General features: G+C 41.5%; 1 protein-coding gene and 1 long non-coding RNA gene across 4 annotated transcripts in view; one reads left to right on the top strand and one right to left on the bottom strand.

Moving 5' to 3' along the window:
- LOC124501521 (uncharacterized) overlaps positions 1 to 21,303 on the top strand; it is a 121,132-nt gene that overhangs the window by 73,184 nt on the left and 26,645 nt on the right. The window lies entirely within an intron of this gene.
- The window catches only part of CUNH12orf56 (chromosome unknown C12orf56 homolog), an 86,645-nt gene that overhangs the window by 42,021 nt on the left and 23,321 nt on the right, over positions 1 to 21,303 (bottom strand). Inside the window, exons 2-3 of the mRNA XM_047065770.1 lie at positions 16,029 to 16,209; positions 7,598 to 7,670 (exon numbers count right to left, since the gene is read on the bottom strand). Coding sequence (XP_046921726.1) covers positions 7,598 to 7,670; positions 16,029 to 16,209 — 254 coding nt within the window. The remainder of the gene's footprint in view (positions 1 to 7,597; positions 7,671 to 16,028; positions 16,210 to 21,303) is intronic.

A 21,303-nucleotide genomic window follows, 5' to 3' on the forward strand; every position in this document is an offset into this window, starting at 1 on the left:
TTGCACTCTCTCAAAAATAAATAAACATTGTTTTGAAAAGTGAAAACCTTTATAAAAAATAATAATAATAATTAAAATTGAATACAGAGCCCAGTAATTAAAGCATGCCAGATTAGAGTGGTAGATAGACAAATCTACAGTTGTCTCTGTATTTATGTCTATTTCTATATACATCTGTTGAATGAGTGTTGAGCTATATGAGTGGTCCCAGTTATTCCAATAAAATCCCCTTTTAACCTAAGTTGGATTTCTGTTACTTCTAATAGAGTTCCGACCCCCACAATAAACTAAGACAACTACTGCAAACATTAATTAGAAGCTTCTTTTGTCGGGATCTCAGTTTGCAAGTTGAGCCCCACCTCAGGCTCTGCACTGGCAGTGTAGAGCCTGCTTGGGATTCTCTCTCTCCCTCTCTGCCTCTCTCCCGCCCCTCTCTCAAAACAAATAAACTTAGAAAGAAAGAAAAGAAAGAAAGAAGGAAAGAAAGAAACAAAGAAAGAAAAGGAAAGAAACCTATTTTTCTAAATTAGAGGAAAATAATGAGACTATCAGAGTGGTGTAGAAAAACTGGGGCATTCGTATGCCAAAGTGTGGAATGAAGAATATTGAGTCCGAGAGCATGTGGGTGGCTATCAGTGGCATTGCCTTTCCCTCAGTATTTCTAGTTATGAAAGTCATGTTAGGAATTTGACTTAGTACCATGAGACAGCAGAGAGATCCCTCCTCCCAGAACTAATTAAAGTTCTTAGGGCACAGCACTTAGGGCAACATTGGAAATGCATCAACCCCTTCAAAACGTGCTTTGTTATTACATGGATTTAGATGAGATCATGCTTCCCCAAGCCTATATAATGCAAGCCAGGCTAGGTCGTAAAGAACACGATTAATCATTCAACAAATATTAAGCAGCTACTATATGCCAGACACTAGGCCAAGCACTGGAAATATACAGTGTGCAAGAATACCTAGGTCCCTGTCCTCGTGAGGCTCACATTCTAGTGGGAGGACAGACAATAAACAATTGATAGGTAATTGTTTATAAAAGTGCTATGAAACAAAGGGAGTACTCTGGTAAAACCTGTGTGCATCTGTTGGAGGGTAGTATACCTCATTTTTTATGTTTGTTTATTTTTGAGAGAGAGAGAGAACAGGGGAAGGGCAGAGAGATACAGAATCCCAAGCAGGTTCCACCCTGTCAGTGCAGAGCCTGATGCAGGGCTTGAACTCACAAATCATGAGATCATGACCCAAGCCGAAACCAAGAGTCAGAAGCTTAACCAACTGACCCACCCAGGCACCCCATGGAGGGTAATATACTTCAGACAGGTGATCAGGCAAGACCTTTTTGAGATGTGGACATTCAAGCTAAGACCTGAAGGATGAGAAAGAGTGAGCCACATGAAAAGCAGTGTTAAGAGGGGAAATAAAGTGTAAAGGCCCTGCAGTGGAAAAAGCTTGAGGTGCTCTAGACAGTGTGATAAGCAAGGGGTAAAGTGACTTGAGATGAAGCTGGAGACATAAGTAAACGCCAGGGCATGCTGGGCTGTTCAGACATGTGAAAAGTTTTATTTTTGGGGCAAAGAGACATTTGCAAAAAGATCATTTTGGCTTTAAGGTGAGTAATGGATTCAGACAGGGGTGGAGAGGTACTGTCTTAGCTTGTTTGGGTCTACTTTCAAAGCAGTTAGGCCACCGACCGGGTAGCTTATAAACAACAGAAAATGTATTGCTTACAGTTTTGGAGGCTGGAAAGTCCAAGATCAGGGTGCTAGTGTGGTTTTGCCTTATGCTAAAGACACTCTTCCTGGTTCCCAGCCAGTTCCTTTTTGCTGTGTCTTTACCTGGTGGCAGGGGCTAGTGAACTCTCTGGAGCCTCTTTCTCAAGAGCGCTAATCTCATTCATGAGGCCTCCACCCTCAAGATTAAAGCACCCCACCCCCCACCCCCCTGCCCCAAGGCCCATCTACCAATACCGTCACCTTTGGGGGTTAGGATTTCAACACAGGAATTTGGGAGGGACACAAACATTCCAACCACAGCAGGTACGGACAGTGGAGATGGGGGAGAGCAGAGAGAGGTGTTGCAAATCCAGGTGAGAGGAGAGTTGCTTGTATCAGAGGACTGGCAGTGAAAACAGAAGTTGAGGGATTATAGACATGTCCTGGGTACAGAACACAGGAATCTCAGTAATTCAGGAATACGTTGACTGTTTAGCCCAAGATTTCCTAAACCGTGGTGGCTAGCTAACAGCATCATCTCGGGAGCTACCAAAAACAGACTGCTGAGTCCCATCCCTAAAGCTTAGGACTCAGTAGTCTGGGGTGGAGGCCAGAAGTCTGAACTTTCCATGAACGCTTGAGAGATTCTGACTTGAGGCCAGTTGAAAATCTATGGTTGAAAAAACCATAGATTTTTGCTCTTATTCCAGGTGAGCTTTCGTCCCACACCCTGCTCTGCGCTATCTCCTCATGTGGCCCAGCCAGCACGCATTAAGAGTATATACTCATCTTGGGGCACCTGGGTGGCACAGTTGGTTACAGGCCCCACTCTTGATTTCGGCACGGGTCATGATCTCAAGGTTCGTGAGTTCAAGCCCCACATCCGGCTCTGTGCCGACAGTGCAGAACCTGCTTGGGATTCTCTCCCCCACTCTCTCTGTCCCTCCCCTGCTCATGCTTTAGATTGTGTGTGCACTCTCTCTCTCTCTCTCTCAATAATAAATAAGCGTAAGAAAAAAAATAAAAGAGGGTATACTCATCTCAAAGCAGCAACAACACCAGGAAGCAGCAATGAACATCCCAGATTCTGGCTCCCTGAGTAGCAAGTTCAAGCCCCGTAGCCTATCTAACCTCAAACAGCAGGGGTAGTTAGGGAAATGAGCTCTCCTATTGAACTGACTCTCTAACTAACCTGTTTTGGACATTTAGCTTTGTTGAAAAAGCTGCCTGAAAGGGTGTGGTTTTACCTTCCTGTAAAAGGCAGAATAGTTGGCCTTTGCAAGTCCGATAATTGAGGTCCTTCTGAGCTTCACGGTTTCTTCATTATTATAGTCTAGAATTGGAGTTGGTAAGTTGAATTGGCCTTAAAACAGCAGGCTCCCAAAGGCAGAGGCCAAGGGGAAAGCGGGCTTTGCTGCCCTTCATTCCCTAAGATCTTCAATAGCTTCCCAGCCAACCACTGAAAATAAATTCATATACCACATAAAACCAAAGGAAGAAAAGTTTCTTAACCACCCCCATCTTCTGCTGCATTCTTTGATGGAATCTCTTTTATGAAAATTCTGGAGCTATCCCTGGCTCCAGGAAGGATTTGAAACCAATCCAGATCCCCTTCCATATATACGAGTGTAAAGATTAAAATTCTGCTAGTTGTTTGGTTTTTTTTTTTTTCTGTTCCAGGCCAGGATGGAGTAACAGGGACTAGATATGCCCTCTCACCTAAAAAAGAGAAAGAGAAAGAAAGAAAGGAAGGAAGGAAGGAAGGAAGGAAGGAAGGAAGGAAGGAAGGAAGGAAGAAAGAAAGGAAGAAAGGAAGAAAAAGAAAAAAAACTGGGGGAAAAATGTACAAAAAAATAAAAACAGCTCTTAAGACCCTGGACACTGGACATGATCTTATGGTTCTTGAGTTCGAGCCCCACATCGGACTCTGTGATGGTAGCTCAGAGCCTGGAGCCTGCTTCAGGTTCTGTGTCTCCCTCTCTCTCTGCCCCTCCCCCATTGTGCTTGCTCTCTCTCACGCTCTCTCTCTCTCTCTCTCTCTCTCAAAAATAAATAAATATTTTAAAAAAAGAAATGTTGTTAAAAAGACACTAGACACTGGACAACAAAGACAGTCATCTCTGAGAGGTAGGAAAACAAACAAGGTGAGACCTAACAACTGCTCCAGCTTCCTGCCTTTACAAAGTTTCCAGGCCACAGTGCAGCCAGGGAGCAACAGATGTTGATTATGGTGATACATATGATAAAATATATCACACTGATACTTCATTGCACTTTACTATGTGTCAATGTAACCTCAATAAAACAAAATACTACTAATAAAGCTTCTCTCCTTGAGCTTCTGGTTTCCATGCCTACTAAAATGGAAGTCCCACTGAAAGGGGAACCATTTTATTTTATTTTTTTTAAGTTTAGTTATTTATTTTGACAGAGAGAGACAGCCACCACATGTGTGCACGAGCAGGAGAGGGGTGGAGAGAAAAGGAAACAGAATCCAAAGCAGGCTCCTAACTGTCAGTACAGAGCCCAAGGTGAGGCTATTACTCACGAACCCTGAGATCATGACCTGAGCCGAAGTCCAACACTGAACCCACAGAACCAACTGAGCCACCCAGGTTCCCCTAAGGAGGAACCATCTTAGATTTGTATTATTACATTATCACACTGGAGTGTCAATGAAAACCCACGCACAGAATTTCTAGGGAGAGCAAGGATGCTTACTAGGGAAGGTGAGATAGAGGAATGCAGAGAGAAGGGAGAAAGAGGTTGGGGGAAATGCAAACAAGCTTTGCCAATAGATGGAATTAGCAGGGGTGGTTCCAGTGGAAATGTGTGGTTGCCACAGTGCACGGAGAGTGTTACAGGCACTTGGTGGACAAGAGCCTGGGACGCTCCAATCCCACAATGGGCAGGTGTTCTGCATGACAACGAGGGGTCCCACACAAAATGCCGGACAGCACCCTACTGAGAAACCCTGGTGGAGGGATTCAGTGGTTCAAGCTCTTTGGCCCCTCCCCGACTCCCAGCATTACAAAGGGGTCTCAGAGTGCTTTCTGAGCTAAGGTTTGCAATGCAGAACAGAACACTTACTGGTCAGTCCTGTCTTAGCCAGTTAAGTTTTCCTGATGTTCCAGCTTCAAATATAATCAGAACCTCCAAAGCCTTGAGAACACTGACAGGAACACAAGAGATCATTTCTGAAGGTAACTCCTTAAACTTTAAAAACCTTTAAGAGAGCTAGTTACTGTAGCCAAGTTTCCACCAGTTTTCTTGTCCAGAATAGTTGGTCATAAAGTTAAAATTCTGTAAATTGGTGATGTGTTCTTAGTAATAAATAAACAAATACATCATTCGATCAACCAATATGTATCTATGCATCCATCTTCCTAAGCCAAGTTTTTTTTCGTGTGAGATAGGAAGTTACAATAATGAAATTCGGGTTTAGAAGAGATTTTGTAGGTCATCTTGTTTAACAAGAGAAGGTTACTGAAAGAAAGTGCAGTGGAAAAACACCCCCCTCCCCTCAATAACCTAAGTTAATGCACTGTATGGAAAAGCACAGCTTTGTGGACACTTCCCAATTAGGGCTTCATGTTTCCTTTATAGTATTTTGCAGTGTTTTCCTAACTTGGATATTTCCCCCATGCCATGACCTTTCAGGTCCCCAACCCACACTCATTTTCTCCATGCCAGTATTTCTCCTGACTTGCAGCTCTTCGGATCCTGTGCTCCCCTCCTCCTCCTAACGTCTAGATACTTAAGGTGTGCAACAGAATCATACTTTAGGTTCTGCAGCTTATGGAGCTCCCTTTTACTTATTTGTTTATATGTTTGTTTGTTTGTTTGTAATTTATTTTTTTTTCTTTAAGCTCTATGCCCAGTGTGATGCTTGAACTCACGACCCTGAGATCAGTGTGTTCTACTGACTGAGTGAGCCAGGAGCCCCAGGACATCCTTTTTAAATTTACATCCAGAGGCACCTGGATGCCTCAGTCGGTTGAGCATCTGACTGTTGATTCCAGCTCAGGTCTTCATCCCAGAGTCCTAGGATTGAGCCCCACATCGGGTCAGCTCTAAGCATGGAGCCTGGTTGAGATATTCTCTCTCTCTCTCTCTCTCTCTCTCTCTCTCTCTCTCACACACACACACACACACACACACACACACACACACTCAGTCCCTCTCCCCTGCTTGTACTCTCTCTCTCACTTTCTAAAATATAAATTAATTAATTAATTAATTTACATCCAGCCTTCTCTCCTGCCTTCCAGGCTAAAATTTTTTACTGCCAGATGAACTTCACCAGCTGAGGCCTACTAGGACCTCAAGCTTAACCTGTCTAAACCAGTACTTGGGCTTGAACCCTCCTGTCATCCTTATTTCCCTGAAAGACATCACCTTACAGTAACCCTGGCTTGAAACCACAGCAGCTTCTCTCTCTCTGTCTCTTATGTTCATTTGCCGGTCTTGTAGAGTTTGCCTCTGAAATGTGTCTTCCATCCATCCTTTTTTCTTTATTCCCTTTACCACTAGTCCAGTTCAGGTTCTCATTACTTCCCACCAACCTCTGATTTTTCCTTCTTCAAATGGATTACAGCACAACTGATGATTTGTCAATAGTTTCCTCATAATCTACGAAATGACACATAAAGTCTTCACTTGGACTTTTAAGACTCTCCAAAGCATGGGCCCAGTTTTACTTTTTAACCTTATACCTGGTATTCCTGTTCTGTTTTATTTTTTTAATTTTTTTTACTTTATTTTATTTTATTTTATTTTATTTTATTTTATTTTATTTTTTATGTAATCCCTACACCCAATGTGGGGCTTGAACTCACAAATCCGAGATCAAGAGGTGAATGCTCTACTGACAGAGCCAGCCAGGCTCCCCCCCCCCATTCTATTTTTAAATTTTTTTTTTTTAACGTTTATTTATTTTTGAGACAGAGAGAGACAGGGCATGAATGGGGGAGGGGCAGAGAGAGGGAGACACAGAATCTGAAACAGGCTCCAGGCTCTGAGCTGTCAGCACAGAGCCCGACGCGGGGCTCGAACCCATGGACTGCGAGATCACGACCTGAGCTGAAGTCGGACGCTTAACCGACTGAGCCACCCAGGCGCACCCCCATTCTATTTTTAAATCACTGTGGACTGCTTACCTTTCCTAAAACATGTTCTACTTTTCCTGCCTCTACCTTCCTTTTTTTGTTGTCTTTTGTTTTTTATCCCTTCCAGCTGCAAGATCTCCCTCTCCGTGTGCACTGAAAATTCACCATCACTCTGGCATTTTGACTTCTCCCCACAACTGAATATTACCTTTCCCCTCTTTATTTTTTTTTTAATGTTTATTTATTTTGAGAGGGGAGAAGGTGCAGAGAGAGAGAGACACAGGGTCTGAAGTGAGCTCTGTGCTAACAATAGAGAGCCCGATGTGGTGCTCGAACTCACTGAAGACACTTAATATGTGCACTCTGTGTTATCTATGTTTATGCAAATGTCACACATTCTGGTTGAAATCAGCTTCTCAAAGATAGGAACTATGCCTTACTCATCGTTCTATCCTTTACAGGGCCTAACATCATGCCCTACACAGAACAAGAGATTATGAATGTATTTGAATTTAATTTTAATAAATTATTTATTTATATTGTAAAATCTATATATTTCATTGACATAAGAAATGTTATACTTTACTATCTAAACTAACTGGATTTGAATTTAGAAGAACATTCTCTCCAAATATCTTCTTCATTATTATATATATGAAATAAAACTCAGTCAAAAGCCATTAGTAGAGAAAAAGCATTAAAATGAGCAAATTGAAATATAAAATAAGTTTTAGTCAGCAAATTAAAAACATGCTCTGAACAAAATCTCACCTGAGAGAGGATTCATTCAAACTTCGGGGCTCTTTGCCTCTCCAAAAGACAGGGCCATTAATCTCTTCTTCAACTAAAAAGAAAGAAAAAAAGAAAGAAAAAGAAAAAAATCATTTAATACTTCACATAATTTGATTTTATGAAGAAGATATAGTTATATGTACTGAATTGATGATTGCTCATAAATCCCCACAAAAACTTGCAAGTCCCATATTATAAGCTGGGCAGGGGTACCTGGGTGGCTCAGTCATTTGAGCATCTGACTTCGGCTCAGGTCATGACCTCTCGGTTTGTGAGATTGAGTCCCGCATCTGGCTTTGTGCTGACAGCTCAGAGCCTGGAGCCTGCTTCGGATTCTGTGTCCCCCTCTCTCTCTGCCCCTCACCTGCTCACACTCTGTCTCTCTCTCTCTCTCAAAAATAAACATACATTAAAAAATAAAACAAAACAAACAGGCCAAATGATAAGCTGGGCAGCCTGATGGAACAAAAGGAACTTTGGCTTTGATGTTAAAACATGTACTCAACCTCAGACCCTTGTAAAACATTACAATTTACAAGACTTTACCAGTTACTTTATCATTTTGGACCCAGTATCTTACTTTATAAAAATGAAGATGAAAGGCGCCTGGGTGGCTTAAGTCGGTTGAGTGTCCAACTCTTGATTTCTGCTTGGGTTGTTATCCCAGAATTGTGGGATTGACCCCATGTTGGGCTTGGTGCTGAGCCTGGAGCCTGCTTAAGATTCTCCCTCTCTCTCCCTCTGCCCCTCTCCCCCACTGGCAGTCTCTATCTCTTTCTCAAAAATTAATTAATTAATTAAGAAAGATAATTCTGTGATTGAAAATAAGATAATGTGTATAAAAGTGACTCGTGGTGCCTGGCAGAGTAGTTACACAATAAACATTAATTTAAAGTAAAAATCAGAGAACAGATCATAACTTGCATCAAGAAAATTGTCATGTCCTCCTAATTATGTAAGTGTATTTTGTTTGCTTGCTTGGAGGAACAAATAATAACAGTATGTAATAAGTATTCGGAACAAGAACCTAATGGACCTTTCCACAGGCCATTTCAAGAGGTCAGTACTAGCCTTACTTTCTAGGCTCCAAGGGAACCTCGGTGTGGCCCCGTCGAACCTCCTCCCCATCCCTGCAGGGATGCGCACGCCATACAGAGAGCCAGGGAGGGAAAAGCGAGAAAGCCCTGCTCCCACAGAGAATTCCTTTCGGGGGTTTTGCTGGCTGTCAGCTGCTTCCTGTCTCGGTTTGCTTTCTTCTCTGTCCTCTTCCCTCCCTTTTAATTTTTGTCAGTTTATTTTTCTTTTGAGGTAAAATTTACATAATATGAAACCAAAATCTTAAGTGTGCTTTCACTGAGTTTGACCCCATTCCTTTTGAACGCTTTGCACAATTCTCTGTTACTGTCATGGATCTGAGAGGAGCCAAGGCCCCTTCATGCCTGGGAGAAAGAACCCTGTCACCTCAGAGGGCCAAAGGTGATGCTGGATGGGGTCTTTAAAAAGATAGCTAGAGGGGCGCCTGCGTGGGTCAGTCGGTTGGGCGGCCGACTTCAGCTCAGGTCCGTGAGTTTGAGCCCCAGGTCGGGCTCTGTGCTGACAGCTCAGAGCCTGGAGCCTGTTTCAGATTCTGTGTCTCCCTCTCTCTGACCCTCCCCCGTTCATGCTCTGTCTCTCTCTGTCTCAAAAATAAAGGTTAAAAAATTTTTTTAATTTTGAGAGAGAGACAGAGCATGAGCAGGGGAGTGGCAGAGAGAGAGAGAGAGAGAGAGAGAGAGACAGAATCTGAAGGAGGCTCCAAGGTCTGAGCTGTCAGTACAAAGCCCAATGCAGGGCTCAAACCCATGAACGATGAGATCATGACCTGAGCCGAAGTCAGACACTTAACCGACTGAGCCACCCAGGCGCCCCAAAAAATATAATCTTTAAAAAAAAAGTAGGAAACTGCAGCTGCAGGGGGGGACTATGGGAAGGATCAAACTGTAGTGGTCATCTGTCATGTGGTCTTCTCAGAGCCTTCTTTCTTTGAGGAAGTGTCCTCTTCCACAGTATGGATGCCCATCCCTTAAATATTTTTTTTAATTATTTAGTTGTGAGAGGGAGAGAGAGAGAGAGCACACAAGTGGGTGAGGGGCAGAGAGAGAGGGAGACAGAATCCGAAGCAGGCTCCAGGCTCTGAGCTGTCAGCACAGAGCCCAATGAGGGGCTCAAACTCATGAACCTTGAGATCATGACCTGAGCCGAAGTCGGACGTTCAACCCAGGCGCCTAGGTGCCCATCTTTTAAAAAAAGAGACTGCTCCTTCTGATGAAGTAAGTGATGATTCAGCTCTAGGGTCCCTCATTTGTATGAGTTCCTTCCAAAGTCTTAGGAGAAGCCCTGACCATGTGTGCCAATGGTCAAATGTCTTTATAAGATCTGCAAAGGGAAGACATGTTAACCACAGTCATTCAAGACCACAGGCTCTTCCCACTTCAGTTTTCCTTCTGTCTCACTTCTTCTCTTGGGAGTGTCCACAAACGCTCTATGTTTGTGATTTCTTCTGCCCATCTATCTTGGGAGTGCTGCAGTCATTCTATTTGGTGTTTTAACTCTTTTTCTTAAAGAAGGCTCTGCACGTTGTATGAGCTTCAGTCCCCACAAAATCTGGATCCACCCCTATCCAAGCCATAGCTGACTGGTCTAGGGGTTGGCTCTGATCCAAGTTAGGCTGATCAACGTCTCCCTCTGGACTTGTGACATTTGGATGTGAGAGGCTGAGCTAGGAGTCTTTGAAACTAGCTGCATCCAGAAGAAAGTCTCTCACAGGCTGTTCAGGCTCAGGAACAGGCCTCTGGGTTTCTGGTCTTCCACTATTGGGTCCTTCTGTTCCCCTCTTGATTCCTTAGGAGACTCCAAAAGCAATCAGTTTTTCCTACTTGTAAGTGAATAATTTTTACTAATTACATAGACTCCAAAATGAGTCAGTTTTTTCTACTTGCAAGTGAAAAACCTCTACATAAGTCTAAGACTCCAGTCATCATAGACACTTCTAATAGTAGGCATTTCACAAATGTGGGTACTAAATTTGATACAAATAATGCCTTTGGTCATTGCTGGAATTAGGTAGAACATATTAGCGCTTGTGGTGCAGAGGTCAAACAGGTTTGAGCCCCTTGCTTCAGGACCACACATTACAGACTGTGTGGGAGGTGTACCACAGGGGTCCTGGGGATATAGCAGTACCTCCTGCAGGGGACAAACAGCTAGGAGGAGAGCTGGAAAGAAACAGAGCACAGCACTGTCAGCATACTGGAAGGGGGCAAGAAATCACTGAGGCTTTTCTATTAGAAGTTCGTATTCCCTAAACAATGAATGTAAGTTGTCTCTTAAACATCATTTCATCCAAGTTCACTAACCAACCTTGAACTTTCTCTTTTTCGTGTGACGTCATCAAAAAGTTATGACCAAAAATGACTTTAGTGCCTATGTCCATGCCTCTTTATGTTAGCTTTAAATTTCATTTGTAACAATGGTGTGGAGAATCTCAGGATCAGCTGTGATCTCCACTGAGAAATGAAGTACAGCTATGGTCTCTGTGTCTGCATCGGATAGGAGTTCTGATCTCCTGGATGCCAGTGGCCAGAGTCTGGCAGATACAAGGCCATAATGACAAGAGAGCCTGAATACAGATAACAGACGAGACCTATCCTCTGTCTGTTCCAGTATGTTCTCTAATGTGCACACAGCAGTTTACAGTCTTCTTCAGTAGCCTAGGTATGAAGTTTTTCCACCATTTAGCACAGTGGATATCTGATGGCATGTTCAGTAGTGCTGGTCAGCTGAGGAACATTTTTTTAAGTTTATTTTTATTATTTGAGAGAGAGAGAGAGCGAGCACACAAGCAGGGGAGGGGCAGAGAGAAGGAGAGAAAGAATCCCAAGCAGACTCTGCACCATCAGTGCAGAGCCCAATGCAGGGCTTGAACTCACAAACTGTAAGATCATGACCTGAGCCGAGATCAAGTCAGACGATTAACCGACTGAGCCACCCAGCCGCCCCTGAGGAATATTTTTTTAGAAAGGATGCTACAAAAAAAAAAAAAAAAAAAAAAAAACCCCACACATAAAAAAAACCACAACAGTGCTTTCTTACCTGCAAGATGTCCAGTTATATTTATCAAAACCCTATTCCTATGAGGAAGACTGCCAAGCCTACGTAAAAACTATCCACTAAGCCTGAGAGACTCATCAATGCCTTGTCGCTTTAGTTTTTCCCATCTTGGTTTTAGAAAATATATAGGTTTTCGGTATAAAACAAAATCTCATATATTTATATAAAACCTAGGTTCAGTCTATGTTTCATCAAATTATTATGTTTCATTCTGGTTTGAGGATTAGTCTACTTCATGCTATGCCAGTGTTTCAAAATATACTCTAAAGCCATTAAGGTCTTTTCTATGCTTTTAGGACCGCAGTGACCATTTCTATAGCTACTAGCCACCTGTGGCTATTAAAATTAAAATTAAATTGAAATTCAGTTAGCACTACTCACATCTCAAGTGCTCAGTGGCTCAGGTGGCTCTTGGCTACTGTATTAGACATAATTCTACATACAGAACATCTCCATCATTGCAGAAAGTTCTACTGGATAGTGCTGTTCAAGAATGTACCTGAAACTGGGGCGCCTGGGTGGCGCAGTCGGTTAAGCATCCGACTTCAGCCAGGTCACGATCTCGCGGTCCGTGAGTTCGAGCCCCGCGTCGGGCTCTGGGCTGATGGCTCAGAGCCTGGAGCCTGTTTCCGATTCTGTGTCTCCCTCTCTCTCTGCCCCTCGCCCGTTCATGCTCTGTCTCTCTCTGTCCCAAAAATAAATAAACGTTGAAAAAAAAAAAAAAAAGAATGTACCTGAAACTAAAGGGCTAATAACCCAATTCATTCTAGAGCTTTAGCAGCTAGTGAGTGCCCCACTGTTGCTCTACTCCCATCAGCATTGTTCATTTAGAGTTAAACAACCATCCTCTTCGAGCTACACATAAAAAGTACAATTTAAAGTGCTACCTATGACCCATGTAAGGACGCATAGAGAAAAGCCTCTTTTTCTATATATCTCCAGAAAAGTAGGGCTTAATTAGGAATCCTGTTGCAAATGCAATGAATAAACTAAGTATCTTTACTACAAATGATTTGCACTTTTGAGTTTCTTTTGTTAAGATAATCCAGTTGCTTTGATTGCAAGCTCCTTTGCCACATGACACAAATATTCCCTAGGCTTTCGCCCTAGAGGTTTGGAGTAAGTTCTAATAATTATCTTTATTCAGATGCTCAGTAGTTAATGTGTGCTACTTCTCTAGCCATGATATCATCATGATTAACACTAATGGCTACAGTAATGACTGTTTTCAAGTAGATGGTCAGACAGGTTTGAGCCTCTCTCTTGCTTCAGGACCACATATTACAGACTGTCTGGGAGGTGAATCATGACGGTCCTGGGTATGTAGTCATACCCAACCCAGGGAACAAGCAGCTTGGCAGAGAACAGGAATCAGAGCACATTGCTGTTGGCATGCTGGAAGAGGGGACGTTTTTTATTCTCTAAGGTGTGCTGGGTATGACTCCTTGTGACAGTGGCAGTTTTGTGTTTTCAAAACTCATTGTATAAAGTGTTAGATGGAACCTTTAGAGAATAAAGTAAGGAGGGGGGAGTGGGGGAAAGTTATAAGTTTATGAACCAGCCATGCACATGAACACAAGCTAAGTTTTTAAAAAAAGTTTTCCCTGCTTTTAACATCATTTGCGAAGTTTCTAAGAACTTAAATTTTATAAAACTTTTACCTGTCATCAGCTTCTTTAATGTGCGTTTTTATCTTCTTATACATGTTGGGGGAAAAAAATCCAAGAATACTTATGCTCGTGGACAAGGATAAATAGGCATTTAAGGCAGCCAACGCCAGTTAGGTTCCCTAATTAGTGTGACAAGAGACCTGGTGAGCAACCAGGGATTTAATAAGACTAATTACAACTCCTACAAATACTTGCCATGCCATAGAGTGTCAGTGTGGAAAGGTGCTTATCCATGAGAGTGTACAAACACTGGACAGTTTTCTCACACTTTGTAGTTATTCAATACTCTAAGAATTCTGAGTCTGACTTGGAGTGAAGTCTAGTGAAGAATGAATTGGCTGGTGTGGGCTGGTCTGGCTACTCTGGCTAGAGGCCAGAAGTGGAAGGACTTATCCAGGAGCCCTGTCAGACTTCCTTCTGCCCCTCTTCTCCGCTAAGGATGCCATCTTAACAGCTGACTGCTTTGCTGCTGTGTGCCCTGCCTTGCCCACATCATTTCATGTAATACAACAACCCTGTGAAGCTAGTGATAGAGACCAGGAAACTGGAGCTCACAAAGGTTGTAACTTGTAGACGGTCACACAGCTGGGAAAGGTGGGAGCCAGGATTCAAATGTGGGTTTGGCCGGTCCAAAGCCCATCCTCCTCTTCTCTGCCAATTATGGGGATTGATAGCTTAAAGGGCTCCTTTAGGTACATACACATTTCATATACTTATATAAATAAGACCATGAAATAAGCAGTGTAATGCTGAACTATATGTTCTATTTTCATCTATTCATCCTTAGGTTTTTAAAACATACTCATCAGAAACATTAACATAAAGCCCAAAATGTGAAGCATAAAAGCAAGTAAGCTCTAGTTGAGCTGGATGTGCGCCAGGAGCCCTGACTCCTCATCCTCCCCTTCTCTCTCCATCCCATTGTGGATTTCTAGATCTCCTTGGGCACAGTGGGAAAATCATCTGCATCAGATGCTGAGCTCCCTGAAAACAAAATTAAAGATGGCCTTTCATCTTTCTGTCTAGGTGTGAAGCATACATAGTTCTTGGGTGAAAAGGTTCCCAACAAATACTTCTGAATGAAGACTGAATGCTGTTAATAACCATAATAAACCATATTTTTCAGGGTAGGACCCTGTGGCTTCCCTTGCTTGTGGGAGCCAAGATTCAAAGAGATGACCATCAGGAGTTTTCCTAAAGCCAGGTTCACAATATTTCTGGTTACTTTCTACATATCTTCATGTATGGCAAGCTTTGCCCAGGCACTATGCTGCCAAGAACGGATGGGTCAGCTCACTAATCATCATGGAATTGCAAAGCAAAACCACAGTGAGGGGCACCTGGGTGGCTCAGCTGGTTCAGCATCCGACCCCTGCTCAGCTCATGAGCCCACATTGGGCTTTGCGCTGACAGCACAGAGCCTGCTTCAGATTCTCTGTCTCCCCCTCTCTCTGCCCCTCCCTGACCATCTCTCTCTCTGTCTCTCTCTCTTTCTCAAAGACAAATTTAAACAAAACAAAACAAAACAAAACAAAACAAAACAAAACAAAAAAACCCCACAAGATACCACCTCACAACTGTTAGGATAGTTAACCTCAAAAAGTCAAAAGATAACAAGTATTGATGAGGATGTAGAGAAAAGGGAACATTTGTGCACTGTTGGTGAGAATGTAAATTTGTGCGGCCACTGTGGAAAACAGTACGGAGGTTCTTCAAAAACCTAAAATAGGACTACCATATGATCCAGCATTCCCACTGTTGGGTTTATATCCGAAGCAAATAAAGTCATTATCTCAGATACTTGTACTCTCATATTCATAGCAGCATTATTTACAGCAACCGAGACATGGAAGTAACCTAAGTGTCCAGGAATACATGAATGGATAAATAAAATTGGGAGGGGGGGTGGAGCAGACATCCTTACACACACATTTAGATTTTAAAAAAAGAAAAAAAAATCCTGGGGTGCCTGGCTGGCTCAGTCAGTAGAGCATCTGATTCTTGATATTGGGGTCATGAGTTTGAGCCACATGTTGGGTGTAGAGAGTACTTAAGAAATAAATAAATTAAATAAAATATAAAAACCAGGAAATCCTGCCATTTGAGACAACATGGGTGAACCTGGAGGACATCGTGCTAAGTGAAATAAACCAGCACAAAAAGACAAACTCATAGTAACAGGTAGTAAGACAGTAGTTACCAGGGGCTGGGACTTAGGGAAAAAAGGTAGATGTTAGTCAAAAGATAGATGTTCATTATAAAATAAATAAGTTCTGGAGACCAAAATGCACAACATGGTGAACAAAGTTAACAATAATATGGTGTATACTTGAAATTTGCAAAGGAAATAGATCTCAAATGTGTTCTCACCACACACACACAAAATGACAGCTATGTGAGATGATTAGCCTGATTGTGGTAATTATTTCAAATGTACTCATATATCAAAACATCACATTAGACACCTTATATATAATTGTAATTTGTCAATCATACCTCAGTAAAGCTGGGGAGGAAAAAATGAACATTCTTTTTTGTCTCATAATGAAATACATCTTTTCTTGTGTCACTTTAAGAAATATATTACATACCTTTTTTGTTGTTAGAAGCGGCAATTAAATGGAAATGAGATGGATGAAATGGAAATGAGAATTTCTTGACACCTTTTGATTTTTCACACTCTTTTTTCAAAACAGTTGAAGAATAGATGATACGAATATGTTGGTTGGTTTCTCTGGCTGGTGGACTCAGAAATTGTGGGTAATCATCAATCTGGAAAAAAAAAATTGAACTGACTGAGGACAAATACAACTTTATCCTGTGATAATAAATCCCCTATGGGGCGCCTGGGTGGCACAGTCGGTTAAGCGTCCGACTTCAGCCAGGTCACGATCTCGCGGTCCATGAGTTCGAGCCCCGAGTCGGGCTCTGGGCTGATGGCTCGGAGCCTGGAGCCTGTTTCCGATTCTGTGTCTCCCTCTCTCTCTGCCCCTCCCCCGTTCATGCTCTGTCTCTCTCTGTCCCCCCAAAAAAAATAAATATTGAAAAAAAAAATTTTTTTTTTTTTAAATAAATCCCCTAAAGCTTAGGGCAAATTTAAACTCCATTCTTTCTTTCTTTTTTTTTTTTTTCCTCCTGGAATATCTTTTCTCTTGGTCAGGTTTCTCAATTCTTCCCCTATTTGTTTTAGTCTTTACTAAAAATGTGCTCAGCAGCAGAACTGAAGTAACTATTTACACTATAGGATTGCGAAATAAATAGAAACTGTGTTTTTGTGTGTTAAAATATATCCCTCCCCATTTTCATTTTGAAAATAGATTTTTTAAAAGATCTTAAAAATGTAAAATTAATGGGTTTAACCTAGGATTTTTCTATGTAGTACCCAATGTCCATTTGTGGGGAACAGTGTACAAAGATTCTGGGAATACAAACATCTAAGTGTGAATTATTGGAAGTTTCCTGCTCCTAAATAGCTTTCTCTTCTCTCCAAAGTACTCCATTTTCTATTCTTTTTTAAGATATTCTATTCTTGGTTAAAAAGAGAAAAGTTCTCAATAAATACTTAGGATTTTTAGATCATCTCTACTTCCCTTTTTATGACAGGTAGGCAGCAATAGCATCTGACTGTGAAGCTAAGCGTAGAGCCAGAGAATCACCAGAGGCATATTTAAAACCTTTAATCCAAGCATCAGGGGGAATACCTCTATAGACTTTTTTTTTTTTTTTTTTTTAATGTTTATTTATTTTTCAGAGAGAGAGACAGAGACAGAGCATGAGTAGGGAAGGGGCAGAGAGACAGAGACACAGAATCCAAAGCAGGATCCAGGCTCTGAGCTGTAAGCACAGAGCCCGATGAGAGGCCCAAACTCGTGAACTGCAAGATCATGACCTGAGCTGAAGTCTGACACTTAATGGACTGAGCCACTGAGGCGCCCCTCCTCTATAGACGTTTCACAAGCACTTACAATTTGTATAAAAATGTTTCCTGTGATCATTCAATTTCATCATTCTCTTTTCACAAATATAGGAAGGAAATATCAAATAATGGCAATAATTTAAAAATCTAATTCAGAGGAATTAAAGATAGGAAGATAAATTAATGAAAAGCTATCAAGATCTACTCGAATTTAACTTTTGAAATTATTTTCAAGTATATAGAGTAATTCAAACCAAGGTAACGAAGCATAGTCCAATAGAGGTGTTCAAAGGATGTGCTTTCATTAATAATAAAAGTTTATATAATTAGTGGGGTGCCTGGCTGGCTCAATAGGTTAAGCGTACTACTCTTGATTTTTGGCTCAGGTCATGGTGAGCTCAAGCCCCTTGTCAGGCTCTGCCCTGACAATGTAGAACCTGCTTGGGATTCTCTCTCCCTCTCTCTCTGCCCCTACTTCCCTCCCACTCTCTCTCTCTCTCAAAAAATTTTTTAAGTTTATAATTAGTAAAGGATCCTCTTCTGAGCAATATTTTTCAGAAACACCTTAAGCTATTTGAGACCTTCAAAGATATCCTTATAATGTTAGAATCCTGGGGCGCCTGAGTGGCTCAATCAGTTAAGCATTCGCCTCTGGCTCAGGTTATGATCTCACAATTCATGGGTTCGAGCCCTGCACTGGGCTCTGTGCTGAAAGCTCAGAGCCTAGAACCTGCTTCAGATTCTGTGTCCCCGTCTCTCTCTGCCTCTCCCCCACTTGTGTTCTGTCTCTGTCTCTTTTTTTTTTTTTTTAACGTTTATTTATTTTTGAGACAGAGAGAGACAGAGCATGAACGGGGGAGGGTCAGAGAGAGAGGGGGACACAGAATCTGAAACAGGCTCCAGGCTCTGAGCAGTCAGCACAGAGCCCGACGCGGGGCTCGAACCCACATACCGCGAGATCGTGACCTGAGCTGAAGTCAGATGCTTAACCGACTGAGCCACCCAGGCGCCCCTCTGTCTCTCAAAAATAAATAAAAATTAAAAAAAATTTTTTAAATTAGAATCCTATTACACATATGGCTAAGATTTTGTTTTGTGTAACTCTGTATTATATTTGTCTCTTGCCTTTGCCAGGAAAAATTATGAGAGGCTTTGAAATGGGCAAAAAAGATGATCTAGCTGTTCTCCATCATTTATTGTCTTTGAGCTGTTTTAAAACACTGCAAATTGTAGGAGTGCCTGGCTGGCTCAGTCAGTAGAGCATGTGACTCTTAATCTTCGGGTTGTAAGTTCAAGCCCCATGTTGGGTCTAGAGGTTACTTTGAAAAAAAAAAAAAATAACAACAACATGCTAAGTGGTAGAAAACTGGTAATAGTGCAAATTATTCCAGTTCATACTGATACAAGTTGATTGTGTCCAGTAAAATGCAACTGATTACCACCCTTTGATAAAGAGAACAGTTGTTATGTATCTCAACCAGTGAAATTGTGTTTCTATGTTTACATATAGTTTCTTGTGAAATTATATGCTCTTTATCTAGGTGTCTGCAATTCAGAAAAGCCTTTACCTCTGATTACATTGGTGGGTTACATTTTCCTCTTTCCAGAGGGTATTAATAAATTAATTAAACAGACTTCTGTTTTGATGACCTATAGAGATAAGCACTTATATAAGAATGAAAGTTCTATAATTCCCCCCAAAATAAGAAAATTTAACATCTAATACTTTATTTTTTTTTATTTTTTTAAGATTTTTTTTTAATGTTTATTTACTTTGAGAGAGGGAGCACACACATGCAAGCACAAGTGGGGGAGGGGCAGAGAGAGAGAGAGAGAGAGAGAGAGAGAGAGAGAGAGAATCCCAAGCAGGCTCTGTGCTTTCCGTGCAGAGCTCAACTCCGGGCTCGATCTCACAGACAGGGAGATCATGTCCTGAGCCCAAATCAAGAATCGGATGCTTAACCAACCGACTGAGCCACCCAGGAGCCCCCTTCTTTTCAATTTATATTTTTTAAGATTTTAAGTAAACGTGGGGCTGGAACTCACAACACTGAGATCAAGAGCTGCACACTCTGAGGCGCCTGGGCGGCTCAGTCGGTTAAGTGTCCGACTTTTGGTTTTGGCTGAGGTCATGATCTCACAGTTCATGAGCTTGAGCCCCGTGTCAGGCTCTGTGCTGACAGTATGGAGCCTGCTTGGGATTCTCTCTGTCTCCCTCTGTCTCAAAATAAATAAATAAACATAAAAAAAAAAGAAGAAGGACACTCATTTAACCAGGTATGGCAATCCATTTTAAGGGCCAAACGCTTGGCTGTACTTATGGAACCAGTCCTTACACGCCCTCCCAGGAAAACTAGCCCAGAGACCTGGCTTACAGGTATTAAGAAGACTACTTCCTAGCAGGACAGGCAATCAAGAAATTTTCAGGACCTCAAAATTCACTCAAATTTATAGGTACTACAAGAGAAATCTGGTGGAGCTTCTTGGGCCTGATTCCCTAGCCTAGGAAAAGCAAGTAATAAAGGCTTTTAAAAGTCGAACCTGACATTCATAAAAACTTCTAGACAAAAGTTTTTGCAAAGTATTTTTAAGGAGGCCTATCTGGTAAATTAACACTCTTGCTGTACCTATGTAAATAATCAGGTCAACCTGAAGAGTCTTATTTTGTGAGTGAGTGATCTTTTCTTTGAGATTATTATGATGGGTGATGTGGGACAGATTGTCAGGGAAAACTGTGAAAGACTTTCAAATGGGGAAGGGGGATCAGTAGGTATTCAGTTTAGCTCACCTATGCAGGCTATCTATGCCTTTCATTGTCTTTGAGGTTATGGTACAATGCTGTAATTCATAGAAAACTTTTCTGTGTGTTTTTTTAAAACAAATAGAAACTTAAAATTTCTAACTGATACAGCTGTCAACTTTTGTCCTATTTTTTCCCTTTATGCTTAGAAATGTCTTCTGTACCCTGAAATCAAATACTCACCTATGTTTTATACTTTCCTTTATGGTTTTCTCTCTTACAGTTAGCTTTCCAGTCCTTCTGGAGTCTATAGAGAAGAGTGTTCCTTAAGACATACGTTGGTCTAACTGGCTGTGATTCCAAGTGTATTTAATATTAATCTGATAATAATTAGGCTTCAAGTAGAGACTGAGTATAAATAAATATGTAATTATGTCTGCCTCAAATTGCTTATTAGAAGTTTGGGGAGGAGAAAAAGTACCTATAATAATTTGAATAATAATTCCACAGTTTATGGAACATGGCAAATATATAGTACTATATATATGAGGTAGTTATTATAAACCCCATTTTGCAGTGAGAAAACGAACATTCAGAGGATGTTAAGTTTACAAAACTGGTAAAAGGTGGAACTAGAATTATGAGATAAGGGAGTTGGTTTCCAAGGCCAATGTTATAAAAACGACTAAAGTTTAAGACCACAGCCCTAACTAGTGGTCAGAGGTAGGGATTTTGTCAGGGAAAAATAAAAGTGTTTCTATTCTAAAAGCAGGACTGGAGGGGCTTCTGGCTGGCTCAGTCTGTGGAGCCAATGAATCTTGATCTCAGGGTCATCTCCACGTTGGGCATGAAGCGTACTTAAAATTTAAAAAAATGTTTAAAAAAATTAAAATTAGGGGCACCTGGGTGGCTTGGTCAGTTAAACGTCCAACTCTTGATAATGGCTCAGGTCATGATCTCTCAGTCATGAGATCCAGCCCCAAGTCGGGGCCCTGGGCTGACAACGTGGAGTCTGCATGGGCTCTCTCTCCCTCTGTCCCTCCTCCGCCCACAAATGCTCGCTTACTCTCTCTCTCTCTTTCTCTCTCTTTCTCAAAATAAATAAATAAATTTTTTTAAATATTTTTAGAAAATTAAAAAAAAAAAAAAACAGGGCTGGAATCCAAACAGTAATCAAACAGCTGGATTCATTATTGTGTAGGAGTTTCAG

Source organism: Lynx rufus, unplaced genomic scaffold, assembly GCF_022079265.1.
Source record: "Lynx rufus isolate CCGP_SWC_20201006 ecotype Redwood Valley unplaced genomic scaffold, mLynRuf1.p SCAF_7, whole genome shotgun sequence".
NCBI lineage: Eukaryota > Metazoa > Chordata > Mammalia > Carnivora > Felidae > Lynx > Lynx rufus.